A 12,971-nucleotide genomic window follows, 5' to 3' on the forward strand; every position below is an offset into this window, starting at 1 on the left:
GGGAAGAAAGGATTTTTGGGCTTTTTGCCCCTAAGCCCAATATTAGAGTTAGTTTGGGTGTTTATTGGCCTTATAAAATAAAATTGTGATTTTTATGCTTTAATAAGCTAGATTAGGTTAATCATGGATCAAAGCTTTTAATTTATTTCATTCTAGGCCCAATATGACCCAAAATGTTGAAATAAATTAGTGTGGGTCCAATTAGAGCCCAATTAGGGTTCTAAGCCCATGATAGTCTAATTGGAAGCTTATTGGTCCATTTGGATCCAATAAGAAAGTCCTAGTCCAAAATGGACTTAAACAAGGACTTCTAGGGTCTCCAATTGTTTGATGACTATTTGTAGTACTTGCATGATGTATTTGATTGAAGTTTTTGATGTCATAATAGTGGGTGTTACACATGTTCTTAAGTTTTTGATTCACATTAACTTGAGTGTATAGATTACATGACACAAAATTTCCAGTTGTGACAGAAATCCCTATGCCAAATAATCAAGACTTATAAAAGTTGACTTTTAATCCAAACGAGATGTGAAAGCATTTGAAAATTACTGAGAGATTTCTGATGTAAACATGTCCCATTCTCCTACAAAGATCTCATCATCTGCATAAAACGGATGATAAATACGAGGGCCATTTGATGGAAGTTTAACCCCACTGATCAGGGATTTGTCCAACATACTTTTCAAAGCAATATGTAATCCATCCATAGCAATGATCAAGGATTTCTTTTTAATGTTTTAACTATAAATTACATCAAATAATAAATCAGTTAACATGAGAGTAAAATTCAAACTTGTTTATTTAGAAAAAGAAAAGATATTATATCATAGGATTAAACATAAAAAGGTGAAAAGATAAATACCAAAGGAGAAAACTAGTAGATAAAAGGAACAAAATAGAAATTGAGGAACAACAGGAAAAGAAGTCCAAAACCACGAAGGGTTTTTCATTTTCAGCCTTCAAACCAGCCGCAAAAGGTAAAAAGCGGGGATTACATCAATGGAGCCGGAGAACGAAACGAAAGCAGAGCAAACACAAGAACAAGAGCAAGTTGTGAATCCATGGGAAGTATCGGCTAAAGGCAAGATTGATTATGATAAACTCATCGACAAATTTGGTTGTCAAAGGCTCGACCAATTCTTTGTTGATCGAGTTTTTCGCCTCACTGGTCGTACTCCTCATATCTTCCTCCGCCGTAACGTTTTCTTCGCTCACAGGTATCCATCATACATCCATTGAGTTCCAATCTAGTGATTTTAGAGATATACATCTCAAATGTAGTCGTATTTATGAATTCCTATTGAATATATCAATTGAGGGACTTCGTAATTTTGCATATAGAAGTACGAAACTGACAATGTAGGTTTACCGATATATCATTGAACAGATTTTTTGGCTTTCAAAGTCAAGTATGTTAAGGTTGACTTATCAATTAAGAGTAGTTATCATGTATGTGTATATTAACTTCTTGAATTGATAATTGATGGATTGTTAACCTAAGTATCTGTATATATATTATGCAACAGAGACTTCAATGAGATTCTGGATGCTTATGAACGTGGGGAGAAATTCTATCTCTACACTGGCAGAGGCCCTTCTTCTGAAGCTTTGCATTTAGGGCATCTTGTTCCTTTCATGTTCACCAAGTAAGCTCTGTTACTTATATACCCTTTATCCTCAATCACACACTTCAACTACAAAGATCCATAACCCTTTTTTCTTTTTCAAGTCTTTTATAGGACTTAATTAGGTAAACTATCTATGAGTGTGTCTTTGTGAATTAATAGAGAAAGTCAGGCTAACTTTTTACAAATTTGCCCTCATTTTTGCAGATATTTGCAGGAGGCTTTCAAGGTTCCTCTTGTCATACAATTAACAGATGATGAAAAATGCATGTGGAAGAATCTTACAGTGGAAGAAAGCAAGAGACTTGCTCGTGAGAATGCAAAAGATATTATTGCTTGTGGATTTGACATTTCAAGGACCTTCATATTCTCTGATTTTGACTATGTTGGTGGGTAAGTGGTGTGTGTATTTTAATTTTTTCAAAGAAAAACACACACACACACATACAATCGTTCCTTTCTTTGAATTCTTTTGTTTTTTTTTTCTATTGGCTTCTTGTATTCCCTTATGCCTCTAATGTGAGAAGAATCTCATTTGCAGTGCCTTTTATGAGAACATGGTAAAGGTTGCTAAATGTGTCACATACAATAAGGTGTGAATATATCATTACAATTTAGTAATTTACAAATTACAATCATTTGTCATTCTTTCAACTTACTGTTTCTAAAATTTTTCCATCTATTAAACTCTGTTATTCTAATGTTCTTTATTGTTGTTATGAAGGTTGTTGGTATATTTGGTTTCACTGGTGAAGATCACATTGGAAAGATTAGCTTTCCACCTGTCCAGGTTTTTGTTTAATTTCTATTTTTATTTTTTTAATTAATAATTATTGTGTTTCTCATTCTTTTTATGGTTTGAACAAAAATATTGATCATGGAAACTTCAAACCTTTTTAACAAAGTTAACAAACAAGTCATGAATGCAACACATATTTCTATTTTCTAGAGGCTCAATAGCTTTACAATTTCAGTATAATATTAATACATCATTCAGTTATAGAAAAGGGTATTTAAGTAATTTTATAACATGCTTTTTTTTTTTTGCAGGCTGTTCCATCATTCCCTAGTTCATTTCCACATTTGTTTCCTGGACAAGATAAACTTAGATGCTTGATTCCATGTGCAATTGATCAGGTTCTTTCTGCATTAAGTCAAAAATAAAATAAAACAAAACCCTAGTTTTGTAATTTGTATTTATGCCCTTATTTATTATTATTCTCTGTGTAATTTTTATATAATTTCTTTTATGATTTTTTTTTTCAGGATCCTTATTTCAGGATGACACGTGATGTTGCCCCTAGGTTAGGTTATAACAAACCTGCATTAATCGAATCTTTATTCTTTCCAGCTCTTCAGGTAAATAACCAAGGGTAAATTTGGAAAAAAAATCATTTCCTTCACTTTCTGTATTAAGTTGTTTTTCATTTTTTTTTTAAAAAAAAAATATTGCAGGGTGAGACAGGGAAAATGTCTGCAAGTGATGCGAATTCTGCAATATATGTGACTGATTCTAAAAATGAAATTAAAAACAAGGTTTTTGAATTCTCTGTATTATTTTTTTATATCTTCTATACCTATTGCAATATATTGTAAGATAATTTTTTATTTTTTATTTTTTTTATATTCTACAGGTAAACAGATATGCATTTTCAGGAGGGCAGGATTCTATTGAGAAGCATAGACAGTTGGGAGCAAATCTTGAGGTATTTGAATTTGAAAGATTTCTATAAAAGGGTAGAATAAAATTACTTTTATACCCTTGCTTTTTTAAATAATCAGATTTGAAAAAAGTTGGATGTTTTGTATAGGTGGATATACCTTTCAAATACCTAAGTTTCTTCTTGGAGGATGATGATGAACTTGAACATATTAGGAAGGTAAGAAAACTATTAATTTTTGGTTTGGGTAGAATAAAATTACTTTTATACCCTTGGTTTTTTTAATTTTTTGTTTATTCCGTCATCATGTTTTTTATACTGTATGTAAGTATGATGCTTAGTTTTAACTCTATTTTATACATTATTTAATCATAGTTAATGAAATTTTTATTTAGAAAAATAGGAAATAGAACATAATAAAATTAGAGGGCAAATTTATAGAGAAACCATTTTATCTTGGGCAATTTTGTAGTTGAACCAATTATATTTTTTTGTTTTGTAAAATCAAACTGTAAAAGTTTCAGACATTTTTTCAAATCAACAATTTTAACTGGATATAACAAAATTACAAAATCGTCAATTTGGATTAATTTTTTTAAACTTTTGTGATTTGATTGAAAAAAATAAAATATTAATGATTAAACTGCAAAACTACCCAAAATATAATTGTTTTTTTGTTTTTTTGTTTTTTTTTTTTTTTTAAATTGTCTATAAAAATAAAGCTCATTAAAACCCAAATAAGATCATAATATATATTCTTGTTATTTTTAGATGATACAATTGTAATTTTACAAAAATCATGAGTTTCAAATATTATTATTATTATTATTATTATTATTATTATTATTATTTTTTTATTTTTTTTTTGTCATGATAATTTTCGTACTTAAAATTTGGTTATATTGTAGTTTTCATTTTGTTTCATGTTGGAATGAAATTAACAAACTGAAAAGAAATGAAATGAAGACAAACAGTTTTATTTTATTTTTTCTTATTCCAGCGGAATCAACGATTCCGTTCCTTTCTGATTCCAATTCCATCATATACGAAATTGCTTAAATATTTTTTTAACTTTTAAAAAAATAATATAATATTGTTTTTTTTTTTAGGAGTATGGTTCAGGACGCATGCTTACAGGTGAGATTAAGAAGAGACTGATTGATGTTTTAACAGACATTGTGGAAAAGCACCGTGAAGCTAGGGCAAAGGTCACTGATGAGGTAATTTTTACATTAACAAACCCTAAACTTTCTCTCTTTTCCAAAAAAACCCCTCAACCTTCTAACCATATCTGAAAAATCCCTAACTTTTTTAGTTTTTTTTTACTGAAAAAACCCTCAAATTTCACAAGTTTTTTCGTAAAAAAAAAAAATAAAGTTAGCTTTAATCCGGAAAAAACAAAAAATATAAGGTATTTTATGAGATTAACCCGTAAATTGAAGTAAGTTGCTATTTCTTGTATTTAACCATTATTAATAAAAAGAGTAAATTACTGAAATCATCCCTGTGGTTTGGTCAAAATTGTACGTTTGATCCCTAACTTTTTTTTTGGCACTCGGATCGTCCCTGTGGTTTGATTTTGTTGCGTTTTTCGTCCCTTACATACATAAAGTTAGGGACCAAACATGCAACTTTTACCAAACCATAGGGACGAAAAACGCAACAAAAGCAAACCACAGGGACGATCCGAGTGCAAAAAAAAAGTTAGGGACCAAACGTGCAATTTTGACCAAACCACAGGGACGATTTCAGTAATTTACTCTAATAAAAAAAAATGAATTTTCAAGTTTAAAAATGATTATATTGATTAGTGTTAAGAAATTTTGAATCTTTAAGAATTAATATTTCTTATAATGATATATAATCAATTTCACTTGTATTTATTAAATAAAGATTATAAATAATTTCACATATTACAATATTTGTTTTTATGCAGATGGTTGATGCATTTATGGCTGTAAGACCTCTTCCAAATATGTTCAACTGAAAATTTGCGTACTTGATATAATAGAAAGGACATTTTTTAACAATGAATGATATGGAAAACAAGCTCTTTAAGAACATGGAATTTGATATAATCTTTGAGTATTTATGGTTTTGTAAAACATCTTATTTTGTTGTAGTTTTGGTTTTCAAGCAATGATAAGTAAAAACAAGATGTTTACTTTTGTGATTGTAGGTTTGTGAAAGTATATCATATTAAATATAATAATCAAAATTTCTGGATCATAATCATTTTTTTGCTATGTAACTTTCAATTTGCAAATATGTTAGTCAAAATTTCTGGATCATAATCATTTTTTTGCTGTGTAACATCTGCGACATTGACTAGGATTTTAAAGGCTTGAATTTATTTCTTCGTTTTCTCATCCAAAATGTTCTCATTCAATCTTGTGGTTTTGGAAATCGGGTAAATAATCTACAACCTTCAAAATTTGTTTCTTTTTTCCTCCTAAATTTTCCATTTGTTACCGAAAAGGAATTGGAAACCAGTAGCAAATATTGTTAGTGTCATTATTGTCTTAGTAGGTATAAGATTCGGATTATATGAGTTTATTTAAAAGAAAAAACTAAATAAAAATTGTAAACATTTGACAAGTTTGAATTTATAAGAAAAATATTGAATTATAAAAGTTAAAGTGTGTTTTTTTCCCTTTAAATTTAAACAAATAATTTAGATAAATAAATAAAAGAAATTAATGAATAAAATAATACAATTTTTTAGTTATCATCATACAACGAATGAGAAGGCAAACGGGTAACAAGTTGCGCCACTAAACCTTTTCGTATGGTAAAACCAATTCTTTTGAAGACTACATCCATAGATCTAGAGGATATAACATTGCTATGCATGACCCGTTGTAGTCTATTAAGAAGCTCCACCGTAAGGAAACAAAACGTATCAAATGCAAATGGTACGAACGCGTGTTGATTTTCCATGAACGGTTTCTCATGTTTGGTGACCTTGCATGTAGCAGCTTTTAATGCAGTCTGTCCCGCCGTGAAACCCACGACCCTTAAGCTTATGAGAGGGGATACCCCTGTAAGGTCCACACATGCGTGTTTCCCTACAACCCATCCAAAAATCAAAACGTCAGCTTCGATTTTTGAAATTAAAAGGAAAGTTCAGGAAGGAAATTAATATGCATTTATTATTGTATTTAAATACCACAAAATGACATTTGATAAATTAAATGAGTATGACAAGTGACAAAAAAATCTTTATTAAATATTAAAGTACTAGGTTATAACCCGTAGGAACAACAGTTATAGAATTAAATAAATTTTCAAAGTTAAAAAATCATAATTTTTATATCAATTATTGTCAGAGGCAAGTTTGCACCTGTGATAGAGGTGCACCAGCTTGCTAGGGAGTTCCAGGACCTCCAACAGACGACTAAGACGGTGCCAGAGATCATCGCTATGTTCAGGGAGAGGGCCCTTCTTGTTCTGCAGTACGTGGCAGACGAGGAGATGAAGAAGGCCCAATATCATGAGATGTTGCGGAGCGATATCCGTTAGTTTGTGAGCCAATCCAGCTGCAAGATGCTGGAAGTTATGATTGTTGGATTAATGTCTAAGTCCATAACTATAATTGGTAAGACTTGACCCGACTTGGCATGGTCCATTTGGGTTGCATGACATCGGGACATTTGGATAGACCGTTTTGTGAGAAGAAGACATTTGTGACATATTAATATATTATAAGTTCTAATATATTAATATGAAATTATGTTATTTAATTAGTATTGATCAAGAATTAATTTGGATTTAATTTAGTGATCAAAAGAGACTAATTAAATATATGGGGATTGATTGTGTAAATCATTCATTCTTATATATGTGGGCTTATGATCCAAGATTCCTTATATTAGGTTTAACCCATGTGGTGGCCCATGGATACTCCATGGAGTTTAAAACCCATGGAGCATAAGGAATGAGTAAAGTCATGGGTTACATGGTGTAACCCTAATGTGCACACTATATAAGGACCCCTTTAGCTCAGGAAATTGGCACAAGTGATACATATGTGAGGGCTAGTCAATTTGAGCTTGGAGTGTCTTCTCATGGTTATTCCAAGTGTTCATGGTGTTGTGTGAACCATTTGAGGTGTCACACTTGGGGCACTAGGCACTCAAGCTTCATGAAGACAAGTTACAACAACAAGGTATGTATTCTATCTAGTTTTTGTTATCCTAGTACATAAGATTGTATGCTAGATAGGGTAATACCTTGGAATATTCATATTTGCATGTATAATAGAGAAAACATAGATCCAAGGTATTTAGGGTTGCATGTACACTTAGGAGTGTTAGTATGCTAAAAACCCATTAGTAGTATCAGAGCCATGAGTTGTTTTTTGTTATATTGATGCAAATGTTTTATTTTTAAAGTTGAAAAAAAGGGAAAAAAACATGACGTTTGTCAAATTTTAAGATAATTACTTGTTTTTGTGAAAAACTAATTATTTGTAAAATTTGAATCATTTGCTATATGAGTTGAATTAGGTCAAATTTAGTAAAAGATAAAATGATATGATTATTTTATTAGTTTTAAAAGTTTGATCTAAAGAGTGGTTTTTTTAACCTCCATAAGTTATGGATATGAAAAGGTTTTAAAAAGAATTGATTCAAAGTTTTTTTTTTATGGAGTTACAAAATTTGGTGTTAATGTTTTAAAGAATTCCATAACTTATTCTTAAGTTATGGAACATGAAAAGTTTCATCATAAAACAAGCATTTAACTCCATAAGTTATGGATTACCAAAAGTTTTATGTTTCATTGATTTATGAGTTAGTTTAGATTAATGAAAAAAAATTGTGTTTTAGTTGTTTTCAATCCTAATTAATCTAGAGGTAGTTCATAAAATGTGTTTTTGTAACTTGTCCTCAAGTTACATAAAAGGTCACATTTATGAATCTTAAAACTCATAAAAGTGCCATAGATTACATAAAAATGAAGAGTTTTTTTCATTAAATAGTATTATGACTCCATAACTTGTCCTCAAGTTATGGATGTTTAAGAGTCACTTCTTTAAAAGTGTTATTAAAGAATAAGAGGGTACATAAAAAATGAAGAGCCTTCATTTTAATGAACCATTAAACTCATAAGTTATGAAATGAAAAGTTTTGAATAGTTTCAAAACTTGCTCTCAAGTTTTGGAATTTGTAAAGTTTTCCCATGAATACTTTAATTTCAAGTTAAGCCCTTAGAATTTTAAAAGTTAAAATTCAACCCTTATACTTTATAATATTACAAGTTAATAATATATATATATATATATATATATATATATATATATATATATATGCATAAGAGCAAGTCGTCTTACCATTAGTAGACCTCATTCACGAAGCCGGTCTATAAGGGGGGGGGGGGGGTATAAGGTTACTGCCTATAAATATGACAGTTTAATGAGTGTCCACACTCACCCACCGCTTCCTTGATTGGTGGAGGGTCGTTAGCCGAACGAGTAGAACACGGACTATAATTCTCCCTTCATTAAAAGTATTAATGATAAATATAAGTAACTAAATGTTTTTTATAATTCCCAATCTTAGTTACTTTAGGAAAATGTGAATATGGTGCTAACCCATGAAATTACACTTTGCACTTTGCTTAAGTCGGTTAGTGGAGCGTGTGTGGTTAACCGGTACACTAGCTTTATTTAACAAGGTAGGAAAAGGGTAACTTAATATTTATCATAGTATCGGTGGAGCGTGTGTGGTTAAGGGTACCAAATATATTTGCATGGTTATTCACACCTTGTTTTGTGATCCTCGGCATCCCAGTCACAAAACCTGAAGGGCACACTCGAGATTGGAATATGCCATTGAACAGTTCAATGAATCTCAAAAGATCTAGGAGTTTCAAGTCCAATTAAAAAAACCTAATAAATTATTTCGTTTTTTCATGGTAGAAATTGGTGAATCGTCATTCACCTACCTTCAAATATTCTATATCTTGGATTACGACATCCCTCTTCCAAGTTATTAAATATTGTGTGGGTCCTAGTCTTAATATTTCATATTGGGTGTTATATTAAGGACTTTAGATCAACTACCTTGAATATCTCCCAAAAGATGTCTAGTTCAGACATTTACGATCTTCCCAAATATCTTGGAACTTCACTTCGTCCACCTCCTCCAATTATTCTCCCTAACCCACATGTTCAAGGTCACTCAAGCCCTATTGGCAAGCAAGGTCTATGTGTGATCGCATCTTGGAGATGAAGTCACATATTGACAAGCCGGGATAGTTGGGTATCAAAGTCTTAAGAAAGTTGGATGTTCAATCACTTTCTAAGTCACATAGAGAGTTACCTTTGGGACTACTATGAAATAGACTATGACATGACCCTTAATGATCTTATCTATTTGCTTGGTACTGCTGAATCAGCAATGATTTGGAGCTTTGGTAAAGCAAATTTGATTAGTAGATCAACTTTCCAAACCTTCAATGGACAATGACAATGGTTGCATTGGATACCCAGTAAAAGCTTTCTCTTCCCAATTGAAAGGGATCGGCCATAGTCAAATCAATTGACCAAATGGTAAAGAGAAAGACTATGTCTGAGGTAGTCCCATGTACCATTACCAAAGGGTCCATATGGTTATATTGCCAAAGTAAGGGGCATTGATTGCGAAGCAACCAATTTTACCTAAGGATGTTAAAGTCAATAAGTTTGACTCTACTTCAGGTAAAGTCCACTATCTAACTCTGCTAAGTTTCTATTATGAGATTCTTAATACATGATGTGACTGGGTCACATGTTGATGTTTTAAGAATCAAAGAAAAGTGAAGAAACTTAAAAAAAGAATATGCTGAATCTGATTGTGTAGATGGATTTCTATCGCATAGTTTGAAGATCGATTCTTGAGCTACTTCTTAGGAGTTATGATATATTGCTTAGGAATAGATAACAACAAAGTTTTCATGTGCTTTTGCACTGTAAGGATAGTTTTTGCGCAAAGTTTTTAAAATAAAAGGGAAAATTTTTATTTTATTTTAAAATATCCTTACATCGGCATTTGTGAAAATTTTGTTACTTATATGATTCCATTAATAGCAAGAGTGGAAATATGAATTTGATTCTTTCATTTGTGGTAGTGTCTAAATTTACCAAATGAGAAAAGATTCTCATCACCCAAGTTTCAGTTGGATAGAAACTTGGAATCATGCAAGTTGTATAGCATGATGAATGAGAACTTTCAAGCATTTGGAAAATTAAGACTAACTACTTGTTTACATGGATGCGTGAGTCAAGTAAAGGACTAAGGGATCGAGTACACATTCTTGTGCACTAGTCAAGTCCACCACAAAAGATCAATAAGACTATTCGTCATGATTTACTAAAGTTTAGTAAATATGGTTATACTTACAAGCTTAAGTATAATTCTGAGACATTGGAAAAGTTCCAAATGTATGGCAGAGCGAATAAGAAGAATCAAATTAGGCAGAAGGATAAAAGTTTTCAAATCTGAAAAGATGGGAGAGTACTTTAGTATCATGTTATATGATCATCTTAATGATTAAGAGACCTTATCACAATTCATCCTCTAAGTACATTTTGATAGCTAAGAAGAGGAGCTATGAATTGTTGAAGTGGTCAAATCAAGAAGATGATTCATACCTCGTTCCAAAAACAATTCTTAGAGTCATACTCCAAGATTGTAACTTAAGTGACATATCTTAAAGGAAGGTTTATTAACACTAGTTAAATGTAAGAGTAAAGTCTGTCCTACTCTTGTACATTTGAAATTGGTGAGTTGTGATGTTTTGGATAAAACAAAGACCAACTAAGACCAATTGTGTGAAGTGTTTGTCTTGGTAAATGATATTTGCATATTTAGCCTTATATTAAGTATAGATTTTTATCATTTATTAGCTAATTTATTGCATATCATGGACAAAAGATTTAAAAGTGTTTGAATTGTGTTTTCAGTCCAAAAGCGAAACTCGGAAGCAAAAGGAAGCAAGAGAAGCGGTTGGGAGCTTGGGAGTTGAACAAAGAAGAAAAATGCTAAAAAATACAAGGTACTCTACGAGTAGGGTCGACTACTCGGCGAGTCTCATCGAAGATTCGAGAGGATAAAGACTCCGTGACTTACCGTGTACGGGAATTAAGGGATGTACTCGGCGAGTCGGTCATGGACTCGGCGAGTCAGTACGAATCTATAAAAACAGCTGTCCAGATCGACACAAGGTATTCTAGAACCCTTGGGGAGGAGCAAGCCGCGAAACAGAGCCAAGAGAGGTCTGGAGGACGAAGATACAACAACAAAGCCAATTTCGAAGAAGATTTGAGGCAAAATTACATCATTCTTACTTTAATCTATTGCTCTTCATCATGTTTAGACTTGTAGATTTCGTTTTTATGCCGTTAGTTACCTCAATCATGAGCTAAAACTTTTAAACTTCTGTTTGGGGAGACAAAATTGAGACTATGGTTTGATTATTGGTAGGATTAATTCAATATTGGTGAATTTGTTGATTCTGGCTTGTTAAAGAACCTTATGTGTGAATGAAAACTATTTTTCTGTTATTAGGAAGTTAATTAAGCTGTATGAACATCTCTTAATTGCTACCTCATATAATTTATGTGACCACTTTGTTATATGACTAGGATTAGCGACTGTGAAACTAAAATTAATAGAAAAATAGGTAAAATCATGTGTGAGCTTGTGTGATGACCATCAACAAGAGGTTAACTAAAGGACCAAATTATTTAGCTATTACAAGTCTAAATTAACCCGAATAAATAACCTAGTGAATTAAATTAAATTAGACAACTGGCCACTGTTTGAGTCAGTTTGTTCTCTAAGGATTAGTGCAGCGAACGTGAATCTAATCACTTGAATCGGTAGCCAATAGATGAATTAATCCATTGCACTATTACCATAATATCAACCATAGGATCAATTGAGTTGAACTAAACAAAAGTTCCCTTTGTCATTGAATTTAATTGAATCTTTGCTTTTTCTAGTTTTTAGTTTAAGTGATAGTTAGTAAGTTTCTAGTCTTGTAAAACTAGAGAAAACCCCTTTTTATTATTTAAATTTAGATAAAATTAGTTTTTAATTTTAGCTTACCGTTCCCTGTGTTCGATACCCTACTTATTTAGCTTTACCATAATTGATAGGTCCACTGCCTTTGTGTGTTTATTTTATAATTAAAAGTAGGTTTAAAACTATTTGAGTTTACACACATCAGTAAAGAATCTAAACTGTCTCTTGAATATTTGGCAAGGTAGTCTTATATGTCAAGAGGACAGTGGGAGTCTTAAAGATCCTGAAAAGAATTTCAATATCTAATCAAGAATAAAAACCTGTAGTTTAACACTAGCACACGACGTGAGGTTTATAACCTATCGTGTTGACATTTCTGTGCCCATTCCAGTTAAGTTGGCTATACATTTGAGTTCTACAAGTTCTCAATTGTTTGCATAACTACTTGGAAGCAATGGCAGGCCCTTGTGCCGCCAGGTGGCAAGAGGTTAAGATTGCACAAGTTCAATCCATAGGATTGAGGATTTGTCACTAAGCTAGTCTTGTGATTATGGTTTTGACAAATTCACGTGGATAAGAACACATACACCATAAAATCTAAGGGTCATAAGGTTTCTCTCAGATTCATGGAGATGATGGTGAGAAAACACTTCCACCAAGTAGATTTTAAGTAG

General features: G+C 31.7%; 1 protein-coding gene across 1 annotated transcript; it reads left to right on the forward strand.

The window, feature by feature from the left end:
* Window positions 1-893: 893 nt before the first annotated feature.
* On the forward strand, window positions 894-5,457 carry LOC145086189 (Nucleotidylyl transferase superfamily protein). The gene is made up of 12 exons (XM_079023935.1): window positions 894-1,220; window positions 1,530-1,649; window positions 1,836-2,021; window positions 2,170-2,221; window positions 2,353-2,418; window positions 2,679-2,765; window positions 2,895-2,987; window positions 3,084-3,164; window positions 3,263-3,334; window positions 3,440-3,508; window positions 4,399-4,509; window positions 5,226-5,457. Exons 1-12 carry the CDS (start codon window positions 1,003-1,005, stop codon window positions 5,274-5,276), a joined length of 1,206 nt encoding a protein of 401 aa, XP_078880061.1. The 5' UTR covers window positions 894-1,002; the 3' UTR covers window positions 5,277-5,457.
* Window positions 5,458-12,971: the final 7,514 nt, after the last annotated feature.

This window comes from Lactuca serriola, chromosome 2 (genome assembly GCF_051521515.1).
Source record: "Lactuca serriola cultivar US96UC23 chromosome 2, Lser_US96UC23_V15, whole genome shotgun sequence".
Classification (NCBI taxonomy): domain Eukaryota; kingdom Viridiplantae; phylum Streptophyta; class Magnoliopsida; order Asterales; family Asteraceae; genus Lactuca; species Lactuca serriola.

Bases quoted from the DNA above. Each gene is read 5' to 3' on its own strand.
- LOC145086189 (XM_079023935.1), top strand. From the start codon at position 1,003: ATGGAGCCGGAGAACGAAACGAAAGCAGAGCAAACACAAGAACAAGAG. The intron at 1,650-1,835 runs GTAAGCTCTGTT...TCATTTTTGCAG, and splicing joins GTTCCTTTCATGTTCACCAA to ATATTTGCAGGAGGCTTTCA. The intron at 2,022-2,169 runs GTAAGTGGTGTG...TCTCATTTGCAG, and splicing joins GATTTTGACTATGTTGGTGG to TGCCTTTTATGAGAACATGG.